Source organism: Panthera pardus, unplaced genomic scaffold, assembly GCF_024362965.1.
Source record: "Panthera pardus isolate Hobbes unplaced genomic scaffold, ASM2436296v1 HiC_scaffold_27, whole genome shotgun sequence".
NCBI lineage: Eukaryota > Metazoa > Chordata > Mammalia > Carnivora > Felidae > Panthera > Panthera pardus.
Window position 1 is genome coordinate 109447687 of NW_026526843.1, and position 13010 is coordinate 109460696.

At 49.9% G+C, this 13010-nt stretch overlaps 1 protein-coding gene across 10 annotated transcripts in view; it reads left to right on the forward strand.

The window, feature by feature from the left end:
* SH3KBP1 (SH3 domain containing kinase binding protein 1) overlaps window positions 1–13010 on the forward strand; it is a 330169-nt gene that overhangs the window by 285929 nt on the left and 31230 nt on the right. For all 10 annotated transcript variants that reach the window (XM_019431615.2, XM_019431614.2, XM_053891776.1 and 7 more), the window contains one exon: window positions 9707–9792. In XM_019431615.2, the coding sequence (XP_019287160.1) occupies window positions 9707–9792 (86 nt within the window). The remainder of the gene's footprint in view (window positions 1–9706; window positions 9793–13010) is intronic.

Consider the following 13010-nt stretch of genomic DNA (forward strand, 5'->3'; position numbering starts at 1 on the left):
AGTGGGGACGGCAGTGGAATTGCAAGGTTTCTACTTGTAATGAAGATGGGGCCAGGATTTCACAGGAACACTGGGAGATAAGACGCTGTCGAGCTCTGAGACATTTGAGCTTGAGGCAAAGATTAAGTAAACATTTATATGCCAAACATCAACTCAGTGCTTAGGGAAGGGCAGATGTCTCTCTTGAGACCAATTTACCCACATGGAAGTTCCTTTTTCTTTAGATTTACACGGGCAGCCCGGCTGCTCAAGCCCCTGGGGTTACAGATGAACAGGAAATCAGCTTCCAGGTCCTGATCACTCTGTGAGGGGTCTGGCCCCCATGCCTACCACAAGGAAGCATTTAAAAAGACCTCTTTGCTCTTACAAGGTATAAACCAATCAGTCAATTAATCAAACAAGAGGAAGAGAAAGATCACTGGTGCGTGCAAATGCTTCCCGAGCAGGTGCGTAAATTGTGCACTTGGGTGTTTAGGCCCTCATTTGGACTTTGGATTACTCGAGTGTTTGAGAGGTCTTTTCAAAGAGTCCCAGTGGTGCATCATGTAGTGTTGGAGCGTTTCCCTTCTCTTCCCCAAATCAGGAACCAGCCATGTCTTTGGAGAATTCGGGAGAGAGATCTTGGCTAGACGTTACAGAGGTGGGTGTCACTGGCTCATGGATGGTAATTCCAAGCATGGAATGGCTATGAGCCCTCCGGGAGATTAGAGTAGAGAAGAGGAGAGAGTGGAGCCAGCAGTGGGGGAAATTGTTATTTATAGGGTAGAGGAAGGACTAGGCGCCCTCAGAAAGGGTGGATGGGGTGTGATGTCAAGGAAGCCAGAAGAAAGGAATGTGGAACAACTACAGATTGGTGGGAAACTGATTACCACATACATTGCCGCTCCCCAGAGTTTCTAACTCACTGGATCTGTGGGAAGGCCTGAGAACTTGCATTTCGAGCAAGCTCCCAGTACTGCTCCTGCCGCCACTGGTTAGCTGAACATGCTCCGAGAACCCCACCACAGTGTGCACCAGGGAGGCTGAAGGGCATCCACAGGCTTTGGTCACTAGTATTGGCCCTTGGTGATCCCAGTCCAGGAGTTCTGTGCAATGGTTGGTGGCTAGAGACAGGCTTGGCATGAATTGGAGAGAATGGGCAGGTGGCCAAGCTTGTGTGGGCTTGTCTTGTGAGAAACTTGGAAAAAAGATGGAAAATGGGGGCTTACAGATGGGTACAGTGATGAGAGAAGAGTGTGTGTGTGTGTGTGTGTGTGCGCACGCACATGCACGCGCGCTTATGTTTGGGCCCGGCCCTGTTCTGGGTAGTAAACTGTGGTAACCAGGCCAGACATGATGGTTCCTGCCCACCTATTGCTTTGGAGCCAGGTACACCAGGGCCAAAACCCCAGCCCTCTCCTTCCTCAGCCGGTGACCTTGGGCAAGGTGTGCACCTCCCCGAGTCTCTGCTTCTGCCTCTGCGGAACGGTAGATTGAGGCCTACCTTGCTCGGGTGTGCTGATTGAAACCAGCTGCTGTACCTCAAGCCCCTGACCCTCTGCCTGGCACCTGAGAGGCACTTAGCAAATCCACGCATGCTTCTTTTCCTGCCATGCGGTTGCTCAGTGGTGACCTCGGTGGGAGAGGGGTTTCCACATGGCGAGAAGCATGCCATGCGCTGTAGCCCTGAGGGAGTGGGGAAACATGGACACTCTGAGACAGCACATCAGGAGACCTTGAGGGGGTGGAAGCTTGAAGCACCTCCCTCAGAAGCAGCTAGAGATTCAGAGGAAGTCAGGGCTCACGGAAGGCCGTGACTGAGGGAGGGAAGTTCATTTCTGGAGCATAGCGACCCCACAGGGCACAGGGGAAAATACCTTGTCACCTTGCAGGGATGTCTGCGTTGTTTGCTGACCTCATTTCATTTGTATAAATACCCTTCTCTCTTCTTCCAGCCGCCCCTAGAATGCATTTTATTTCCTGCAGCGAGAACCAACAGTAGTGACAGGGTTTAGCCCCAGCCCAGACTGAGGCACACCGATTATCCTGCCAGGGATCGTCCGAACCAGGCAAGGGACCAGTGGGGGACTAAACACCTCACACGTGCATGGTGCTTGTTGGGTCATACAACGCTTTTTCCACGGACTCTTTCTTTGAACATTCTTTTCTCAAATGGCACCTCACAAACTTTTCTCAGAGTTGCATGATGATGACTGCCCCCTCTTCTTGGCATCTTTAAAGCCCCTTGCCCCTCTGAGATGCCCAACTGTGGGTTTGCAGATGAGGGGTGTGATGTCAACCTCCTTTTGTCTTAGGGGGTTGTGGGTTTGTGCCCTGGATGGGCTTTGGAGAGAGGCTTCTTCCCACACACGCTCGCAGAGTCTGCACAAAGAACAGAAATTTGGAGGGGAATTGAGTGGGCAGTGTCCCATCACCTTCCACCGTGTCTTCACCAGCTATAAATAGCCAAGCTTGTTTGTGCTCGTCCAAACAAGGACGCGGTACAAGGGACAGCTGCCAGGAAAACTGCTCTGGTTCCAGCTTCTTTCTCCCCTGGCCTCGTTTGGCCACAGTTAAGTGGGAAGTTCTCGGTCAAAAGTACCTGCGATCCCTGGGACATTTTTGGCCACCAGGTGGGTATGTAGGGACTCCACAGATACCAGCAGGACCTTTGGACCCTTATTTCTCAGGAAAAGGAAGGAGACTTCTCCTGCCCTCCTGCTGGCAAGCAAAGGAACCTGGACTCACCGCTGTTACAATTTTGTCCTTTACTGACGGAAGGATTCTACCTCCCTGGGCGGTGACATCCCAGGGCAGAGCCCTTCTGAAGGACCGGCTTCCCACCTGCTGCCTTCACAGATGGGTGGAGTCTTCTTATAGTTGCTTATTTGAGAGAGGAAAAATTCTCTAGAAGCATAAAGCATGTGAATGTGGGTACTCATTTTGATTATTGTCATCCCAGGTGTGGTGGGCAAAGATAGGGTGGACTGGGCATCAGGAAGCTTCCATCTGGTTTCACTTCTGCCACTAATTGGCCGCATGGCCTTGGGCACATTAACTCCCATCCTTGGAGCAAAGACCCTTGACCAATTTCAGTGGTCAGAGCCTGAGTGTGCAATGTTACGAGCAGGCAGGCAGGAAAGCAGGCAGGGAGCATTCACTTCCTTCGGCCTCGCTTTCTTGCTGCACACTGGGACCAGGACAAGACAGGTATACAATCAGACGGGGTAGTTTTACATTAGAAGGGGCAATAAAACATAGCAGAGTGGGAACAAGAAAGAAGAGAGGGTAACTCACGTCATGTCTCTGGGATCTTCACGTTGACATCTGCCGTCGTCCATATGTGTTGACACCTCCGGAGTGGGATGAAAGCTGGAAAAAAATAGAGGATTTGCAGGGTTGCGCCTTGGTTTCCTGAGCATGAGCACGAGAAACCATTTCTATTTCTTTTCCTTTCCTTTCCTTCTCAGCTTTTTTTCTTCCCCCGACCCCGTAACAAATTTTAGGTAAAGCCCAAACATTTACATTATGGGAATAGAGGCTTCTGAGAGTGGGCAGGAGGTCTCCCAAAAAAGAGTCCTCACCTGGACTTGGGATCTTTTGTTCAGTAGGAATCTATGGAGTCACTCTTTTCCCCTTCGTCCCCCCTCACCTCCAAAAGGGTTGTGGTCCTTTTGGGTGGCGTTTGATTGCTGCTGTTCATTTATGTATTTACTGGTTTGCTCGCCTCGGCTTCCTCTGCACTTCAACACCTTTTCCAGGCCACATGTCTTGGCTTAACTGTCCCACCGTGGGCTGAATTGGGCCATGCCACTGGCCGAGCTCCTGTTCTCAAGGGATGCACGTGGCACATCTTCCACTTTTCCTACTGTACGCGCCCCTTCTCTTGTCTTGGGTCTGAGTGGGAAGAGCAGGCATCTGGGCTGGTTGGTGTGTGATTGTTGTTTATTAGTAGTACTTTTTTAACTTGGGAGCAAAGGCGATTTACTCGGCTCTGGCGGTGAGCAGTGATGACGCAGGCTGCCCGGCGTCCTCAGTGACTCACTGTCCCCGTGACCAGGAGGCGGCGTGAAGCAGCTTTGAGAAGTGGTCGAGAGCTTGGGCTCTGGAGTCAAAGTTACTGGGTTCAAATCCAGACCCTGGTATCCTACTACTTTTATGACCTCTTGTTAGCAAGTGACTTAATGTCACTGAGCCTCAGTTTCCTGATCTATATGATGAAAATAAAGGGCATCACAGGTGGGGTTCTCCAGGAAGTAGGCCCTGAGGCAGCGCTTAGTATGCGAGCTATGTTTTTGGGGTCAGTGCCCATGGAAGGGGGAAAGAAGCAGCGTTGGGCAGAGGGAGAAGTTGAGTTGTGATACTGGCTCGCGAAAGCCTCGGCCGACTCCACGGGGAGGGGCTGAGGTGGCTCCTCAGAGTTGTCTGTGTTGGCCTGAACTGGGCAAGGTTTTTATACTGTGGAGCGTGGGCCGCCCTGAAAAGGATGTGCCTTGGCCAAGGAGGCGCTCAGCAACTGAGGTGGTCCCCGGAGGGGCCAACGGCGCCCCCAGCGGCAGGGGCATCCAGCCCTTCACCAGAGGGGGCTCCCTGTCCACCATACCGAGCAGATCTTTCCAGGAGTGGTTGTGACAATTGAATACGGATGGAAGGAGCTGACCCTAGTGCCTGGCTTGTGACAGGCCGTCAGTATGCAGTAGCTGCTGCTGCTGCCTCTGTGGGATCGTGGGTTCCACTTAGGCCTGCGGGTGTCCTTGAGCTAGTCAACCCATTGTCTGCAATTTAGGCTCCCTGTCCAGGAAAGCAAGGAGACTTCCCTGCCAGTTACCTATCCAGGTCTCGTGTTTCAAGTGTCCCTAACCAAAATTGCTCAGAAAAATACAAGACAGTAGCATCATTTGGATTTAAAAATCAGAAATGAGTAAGGGCAGCCTTGCTCTGGTATCTTTGGACATAGGGTGATATGCTTGCTTTCTTTTATTTTCTCCTTTTATTCAGCAGCTGTGGGCATAGAAGCTCACCATACATAAATCCTCTCAGGAGCTAGTAAATTCCAAAAGGATTGGATGTTTCTTTTTTTGTTGCATTTCGTTGCATCCTTTTTGCCAAAATGGTACCCATGTGTTGGGCGGACTGGAGAACAGAGACCATCAAGGGCTGCGGCCTCATTGGGCATCAGCCACTCCAAACATGTGCTTTGGAGAATTTCAGAAATCCTGGTATTTTTCAGAACTGAAATTCATTAGCATTGTTGTAAGAGTCTATAAATACAGTGAAAAGCATTTACAAATAGACATTGTAAAACGCTTCCACACCCACAGTCTGAACACTGTCAAAACACCAGCTGCAGCTTCCCTACTTGGAAGGAGCAGAACCTTTTTTAAATGACACCTACTGTGTTTTCAAAATAGGCTTGCTTCTGGCCCTGTATAGAAGATAATTTCAGCCGAAAGCCTGTGTCTGGCTCTTGGCATGCACGACCGGGGCTCAGAGAGATGAGGGGATGCTAAGCTTCCTGTCCGAATACAGCTGGCGCATTAACATCTGGGGACAGGTCGCTCACGGCTGGTGGCTCCTCTTTCTTCAGGTGGTGTGTCATGGCTTGGACCTCTCAGTCTCGGATTTGTGACGTCACAGATGAGTTCCAGGTGTGGCCACAGGTGCCACAGGGGCACCTGTGGTCAGGGAGGTCCTTAAAGGAGAGTTTGCAGGCAAGGGTCAGGCAACGTCACCTTTTACCTTGACATTACTGTTGGGGAGAAAGGAGAGAGAACATAAGCTGCCTGACTTGTAGGAGTCTCTGTTATTAAAAGTGAACTTTAAAAACACATAAACCTTAAAAGGGAAAATTGACCTCTAGTCTTATCCCAGCGACTGCTCTTAACAGCGACTGCTGTTTCTCTCCCATCTTTTTCCCTATGTATGATTTGGTGTGTTTTTCATCGGTTTTACATAGTTAGGATCATGCTGAATGTCATACAGCGTTGGGGGAAAAATTGCATCTATTGTGCAAATACATAATGCATTCCCATTTCAGAACAAAGGCAGATGTTCATTAATTCCACAAGTGTTTTTGAGCCCCTGCCATATACCAGGTGCTGAGCTGGGTGCTAGAAATCACCCATCACACTACCCAGGAATAATCACTGCAAATAATCTTCCAATCTTAAAAGAAATAATCCCTCTTCCTGATACATAAGAAGGGTGTGTGTGTGCGTGTGCGTGTGTGTGTGTGTGTGTGTGTGTGTGTGTGTGTGTGTGTATGTGCATGGAGGGGTAGGTCATTTGTAACTGGCTTCTGTCCTTTGCCATCATAGCATCAGTATTTGTCCTTCTTGTCATAAAGGTTTATAAATGTAATTTCCATGGCCATCAAATATAGGTTACTCACCTGTTCCCCTCTTGATGAAAGCGCCAGGTTGCAGTTTTTCTTTGTTACAAATAACACTGCGGTAAACATATTGATCTGCAAAACCCACTTGGGTGTTTCACACCATTTCTTTAGCATAGCCTCCCAGAACTGGCCCAAAGCAGATGATCATTTTAAATGCTATTGATATATACCCTATTCTTAGAAATTACTCCTTTTTACCCTGAATCATTTCCGAAAGGCTTTGTGGTAACTGTCCAAAATACATATACAAGAATAAAATAGTTGAGAGTGACAGTAAGGGGGAAATAAAGGTAGAAAAGTAATAGAGCCCAGATAAGACGAGCACAGTAATGAGCAGTAGGGTTCTCTACAGTCCTCAAGATAGGCTCACATTCGACTGGAAGCTTCGAGATGTCAAAGAGGGAAGTGGCTGCTTCAAGATTCATAGTTCCCAAAATGTACGAATAAACCACATGTTCAGAAGCAGCTGAGCTGAGCTGTTCAGAGGTACAGATCATTAACTGCTGTATAAAGTTCCTTCTACCACCAACACCGCCTCGAATTCTCTCCCCAGCCACCTGCCAGGGTGTGTCACCTCAAACCATCTTTTCCCTTAATGCAAAAAAAAAAAAAAAAAAAAAGTCCCAGTGGAATTAACTGGACTTTTGTTGCCTGTGTGACCTTTCTCCCTGGACAGAACATGTGTTCTCGTAGGTTTAGGTCCTCGGCGTGTTCCCAAAAGGACAGGAGTGTCTGGCTCTGAGTACAGTTTGAGTTGTGCTAGTTTGGAGAGTGACAGCACCAAATCATTCTGGCTCCATAGCTATGAAGCAGTGAGATTAGGAGCCCTTAAGAACTTTAACAAATGAAAACGCTTTCCCGCTAGGGCTCCTGGGTGGCTCAGTCGGCTAAGCATCTGACTCTTGATATCCGCTCAGGTTGTGATCCCCATGCTGAGTGGAGCCTGCCTGGGATTCTCTCTCTCCCTCCTCGAGTGCACATACTCTTTCTCTCTCAAAATAAATAAATGAACTTTAAAGAAAAGAAGAAAATTCTTTCCTATTAATAATGCTGCATTTCCAAAACATTTCCTTCAGAAGATTACATTCCAATTAGAAGCCACTGGGGCCCTGCCAATAAAATGTTTTGCAGTAAATTTCCTCGGGGCACCTGGGTGGCTTAGTTGGTTAAAGCATCTGAGTCTTGATTTTAGCTCGGGTTGGTCTTCATTTGGGCCCAGGTTGGTGGTGAGATCCAGCCTACGTTGGGCTCCGTGCTGGGCGTAGAACCGGCTTAAGATTCTCTCTTCCTCTCCCTCTGCCCCTCCCTGCTGCTCAAGGGCTCTCTGTCTCTCTCTCAAATAAAACAAGGGAAATTCCCTCAATCTCAGCACTCCTGTTGGCTTGGGGCCTGTCAGAGAGAGTGTGCCCTGTGGGGCCTGAGCTTTGGTGAGGGGGGTGGGGGATGGAGAGGAAGTCTGCTATGGATACCTGCCCTTGGGGCCCCCACAGTCCTAGGAGGTAGGGCTGAGGTGGGCAATGAAGGCTGTGCTGTGCAGCTCAAGCTGCTTTCTCCTTCCAAGTACAGTAGTCCATGCTCTCCTTGAACTTTTACTTCGGCCGAGCCCTGAGAAGCCCAGAAAGTCTCAAAATGCACACACACGGTTTTAGAGCTGTGTTTTCTCTTGGGGGAGGCCAGGCCACTTGGCTCAGCCTTGTTTCCCTGGAGTTCGTACCTATGCTGGTCTGCCCTTGAGGATGCTTGAGGTTACACTTGAGGTTGTGAGTCAGTCTTGTTCGTTCGGGAACTGACGGGGGCTTACCTCCTTCTGCTGGGCCTTCTCCACCATCACGAGGATACATGGGTCATGCTGAATGCTAGCTACTACCACAGCCCCTTCTTGAGTGAAGAAACCCAGGCATCAGCCCTGTCAAGTCCCATCCTTGCCCCCAGGTTTATAGGTCCCCTGCCTCAGCGGTCCTTCTATCCCCCATTACCTCCAGGATGGACAGAACCCTCTAGTACTCAGCCCAGCAACATGACCCTTTCCAACCTTTCTGCTCTCACTGCTTTGGGGACCTCAGGCTTTAGCCCTGGGTCCTCTGGCCACACTGGACACTCCCACCTACCCTGGGGTCCTTGCTTCATCCTGCCTCTTACTGATATGTTCTCTCTCCTTTTTCCTCCAAGGCCCAGCTGGAATGCCACCTCCTCTGTGTGCCGCTGGCCCCACCATGCAGTCCCCTGCTCTGACCCAGTCCTTTCTTCTCACGGGACTGTGGTGTGCCTGTCACTTTCATAGCCTGTGCCATGTGGGCCTGTGCTCATGTGTCCGCCTCTCTCTCCCATTTGGACTGTGAGCCCCTCCAGAGTAGGAACCACCTGGCTTGGCCCTCTCAATACCCCGTGCATGATAGGTATTTGACAAGCGCTCCTTGAGTAAGTCTGTTACTCATCGTGTGGTTTGGCTTCAGGCCATGATGACTGCCAAGAGCCATGAGATGGCCCATTTCTGTTAGTTTCCCAGAACAACTGCTTGGCTTCTCCCCCTCATTTTATGGGTGAGGATCTTTCCCTGTTTCACTGCCATCACAGACCTTGGGTAATCTCATTCAGGGCTCATCCCCCTGAAAGGGTCTAGAGAACTGCCCTTTTGGAGGAAGTTGGAGGAACCTTCTGTTCATGCACGAGTAGGCTATCTCTCTCATCCTCTTACAGGCGTCTTCCCGTTCCTAAGGGCTGTTCCTAGCCCAGATACAGAAGGAAGTCACTCGTGTCCCAATGGGCACGGGGGCACCCACCCAAGAGCTGTCTAATTTTACAGGCCTGTGCCCCATTGCCAGCTTGCAGCTGCCAGATCTTTAACTCAACCCCCTGTGCCTGTCAACAGCTTGGCTGATGCCTCAGCCTCAGGCCAGAAAACCTTTTTCTCAAGGTTAAAAGTAGCCGACCTTTGACTAGCAGCATTGGCTAAATTCCTTACTCCTTAAAAGGGAAGCTCCCAGTTATCATTTGCTGGTGCTTATTTGGCCACGGGGCGGGAGCAGGCCCTACGTTGTACCCTGTGTACCAGCGGGAGGGTTTGTGGCTGAAGGTATATTGCTGAACAGTCATTATTAAAATAGCCACCTCTGAAAATGTGTGCCGGAGAGGTGGGCATCTAGTCTGTCGGCCGGTTTCACCAAGGCCCATGTGTTTGGATAGCTCGTTGACTCCCACTGGCTCCCCCATAGGCGACAGAGCCACCTGCCCCGCGCACGGCATGCTCCTTAACGCATGTGCAGCAAGAAAGCTGACAAAACAACAAGGACACACACCAATGATTAAATGCCTGGACTTGTGTTTTTAATGTAGGGGTGACGGTCCAAAGATTGACTTGGTGGGCAGTTCGATATCCGGCATCCTGGACAAGGATCTCTCGGACCGCAGCAATGACATTGGTGAGTAAGGAGAGCGTTCTGGCTTCTGTTTGCACAATTGTAAAAGAGCTGCGGAGTGCGACTTGCCCCTTCAGGCAGCCTGAGGACTAACACAGCTGTTTCAATGGAAGGCTCATAGCCCTCGGCTGGTTTTAGATGTTCCAGGTTTATAAAGAAGGGGAAGCGATGATGGAAAAGAAGTGACGAAGAGACCTTTTGTAAAAGTGGGCATTCGCACTTTTATTCGTACTCTCTGGTGGTTTATGTGTTTAGTGTATAAAGGCGAATGGGTGAAAATGCAGAATGGCAGAGTTCATTGTAGTCACAACACTAAATGTTTTGAATTTGAATTTCAGATGAGCTTTGGTGTCATAATGGCCACTTAGTTAAAAACATGAGTGAGTTCTCCAAAGGTCGAGGTACCACTGTGTGATAGAGGGCAAGGTAGCTAGAGTCTCTGGGGGTAAGCAAGTCGGAGGGTCTGTTGGGGATGTGCGTGCATGGATGGTGTGAGGTCGCATGTGTGCTGGTTGAGGCCACCGTTGGTCTGACTTGGGTGACAGCCCTTTTGAGAAGTCTAGATTCAGGGACTAATTTTTTTTTTTAACTTTACATCTTGTCTTTGCACCTATCATGGCCACAGAATTCAACAGAATAGGACTGTATTTTGGAATTTGCCTTTTTTAATTAAACTCTTTTATTTGGAAATGATTCTAGGTTTCTGTGCGGTCCTAAGAAGTAATACAGAGACAGTCGCATACCCTCTACCCGTTTTCTCTCAAGGGTAACATCATAATGAAACTGTAGCGCAAGATCACAGCCAGGATATTGACACTGACACGTCCCCCGGGTTCTGCGGGCTTACTAGTGCTTGTGTGTTTTTAGTTCTTTGCGGTTTTGTCACGTGTGTAGATTTGTGTATCTACCATACGGTCAAGATACAGAACATTCCATCACTACCAGGATCCCCCGTGTCACCCTTCTATGACCACACCCACCTCCCTCCTGCCCCCACCCCTTCCCTAACCCTTGGCAGCTGCTCTCAGGGACAGATTTGACATGAACGACTTCCAGCATCTTTTCAATTGGCTGCTCAATTTAGAAACAAGTGTGTGACTCTTGGCCGGCCTCGTAAGAGGCCCTGGAGTGCCTGTCGTGAACATTGTCGTCACCCGGGGTCACTCCTCTTCGGGGTACTGTTTTCTTCCAAACCTGCTAATAGCGTTGCATCTCTGCAACTGCCGGCTTGTGGTCTATGGTCAGATCTTGGAAAGGCTTGGCGGTAGGATGTGTCGTTGTGACCATAAACACCAAAAATACTTGCTCTGTCTCCAGAGACCGTTTCCCATCCTGAGCCTTTGAGAAGCCCAGTCAGAAGGCATGACCAAGGGCTTCTGACAGCTTGGGCGGATGGAATAATAATAGAAATGCTGGCCTGCCGGAGCTTTCGACCTGGTTAAAGGGCAGAGCAGAGCAGCGATTGGCTGTGAATGAGAAGGGATCCTCAGACTGAGCCTGACGAAAGTTCTGGTCTTGTCCCTGTGGTTTAGCATTTGGGCCCCATTTTAAGGCAGGATGGCCAGTTGGTGAAGAGGCAGAGAAGATCGTGGGGGTCCTCCCACAGGAAGAGAGGTGTTCTCCATCCTCCAAGGCTGTGCCTTGCTTGTGAAGAGCCTCGGCCTTTGGCCCTTGTTTTCTTGGGGTCTGGCGATGACTCAGATGGCTATCACCAAAATATGAGTTTTGGATTTCTCGGTCTGACAAGCTATTTTGGAAATGTTGGGAAATTGATCGAAGTGGGCTGATCTATGAAAGCTCTTCATACGTGGAAGCTGAGCGCAAGTTGTGTCTATTTCGGAGCCCAGAGAGAGATGCTGAGGTTTAGTTTGCTCTCATTTTACCAAGAAGACCTTAATCCCAGAGGAATGTGATTCCTCCAGCACATAAGGTAATGCATGTATTATTTGCATTGCAAGAAACCGTGGTTGGCGGCCACATAATTAGCCACTAAATACTCAAGGGCAAGGCTGAATGGATACCGAGGCCCTCACACACAAGCCCCGCCTTCCAGCAGCTTTGGGTCTGTTTGGGCCACCAGGACGGCAGATGGAAAGTGAGGCGACACCGACGGTCTGACTGACCACTGAGTGGTAGAAAGTAATGCCGATCAGAGTTATGGGTGCTCCTTGGTGCCCAGGCTCCGTGAGGGGGACAGACTTATCTGGATCTAGAAGGTGAATTCACTGAGACAGAGGCAGAGGCAGACAGGGAATCCTGTGGGGACTGCCAACACCCGAGCACGGATCAGCCTGGCTGCAGTAGAGGCTCTGTGCTGGCATGGAGGGGGGCTGCCCTGGGGAAGGAGGTCTGGGCGGGATCCGGTTGGACAGGGATGGATTTGTAATTTCATCTGTAGGCAGTGGGTTGACACTGAAGTGGCATGATCAGGTCTAAGCCTTCAGATAATAACTGATGGAGCTCTGTGGGACCAATCCAATGAAGGAAAGACTGCAGTCAAGGAGTCAGGTTATTTGATAGTTTGGGGGGGAGGCAGTTAAGAGAGCCCGAGCCGAGCTGCGCAACAGGATTGTGAAAGAAGGCAAAGATGTGGAAGCAGCAGTGCAAAAGAATTATTGCCAGGCCTCAGTGACAGATTGGATTTGGGAGCAGGGAGGAGGAGAGAATAGTTTGTCAGCTGTGAGGTTGTAGGGTTGGGGGACAAATGACTTGGGTAGAAATAAGCACGTCCGGAGGAGGAACCGGTTTGGGGGGAAATGTGGATTTATTTAAGCGTGTTAACTCTGAGATTTGGTCGGACGTCCCCATGTGGGTGCTGGAGGAGGCGGAAGCTGGAGGGCCAAGGCCGGGGAGGGCCGAGGCTGCAAGGGCCAGCCGGGATTGCGGGTAGAGATTAGGGCCTTCCTGGGGACGGAACACAGAGTGCACAGCGCTGCCTCCGGGCTGGGAAACCTTCCATGATTTCCTTCAGACTCTCTGAGCTTCAGCTTCTTTATTTGTGAAGAAAACTAACATCTCTCCTAGCTTCCTCGCCTTGTCCTCCCGAGTTCTGTAAAATCACTTGGTGGGCTGCAAAATGATAGAAATGCTTATCAGTGATGCTGTCGTCTGCTGAGAAGGGATAGTTAAGTCAGGAAGAGGATGTCCTTAGCATGAGAAAAGAGGAAGAGGGACCTAGAGCTTGAAGACCAAACCCCGCACAAAGTCCACATCTAAGGGAA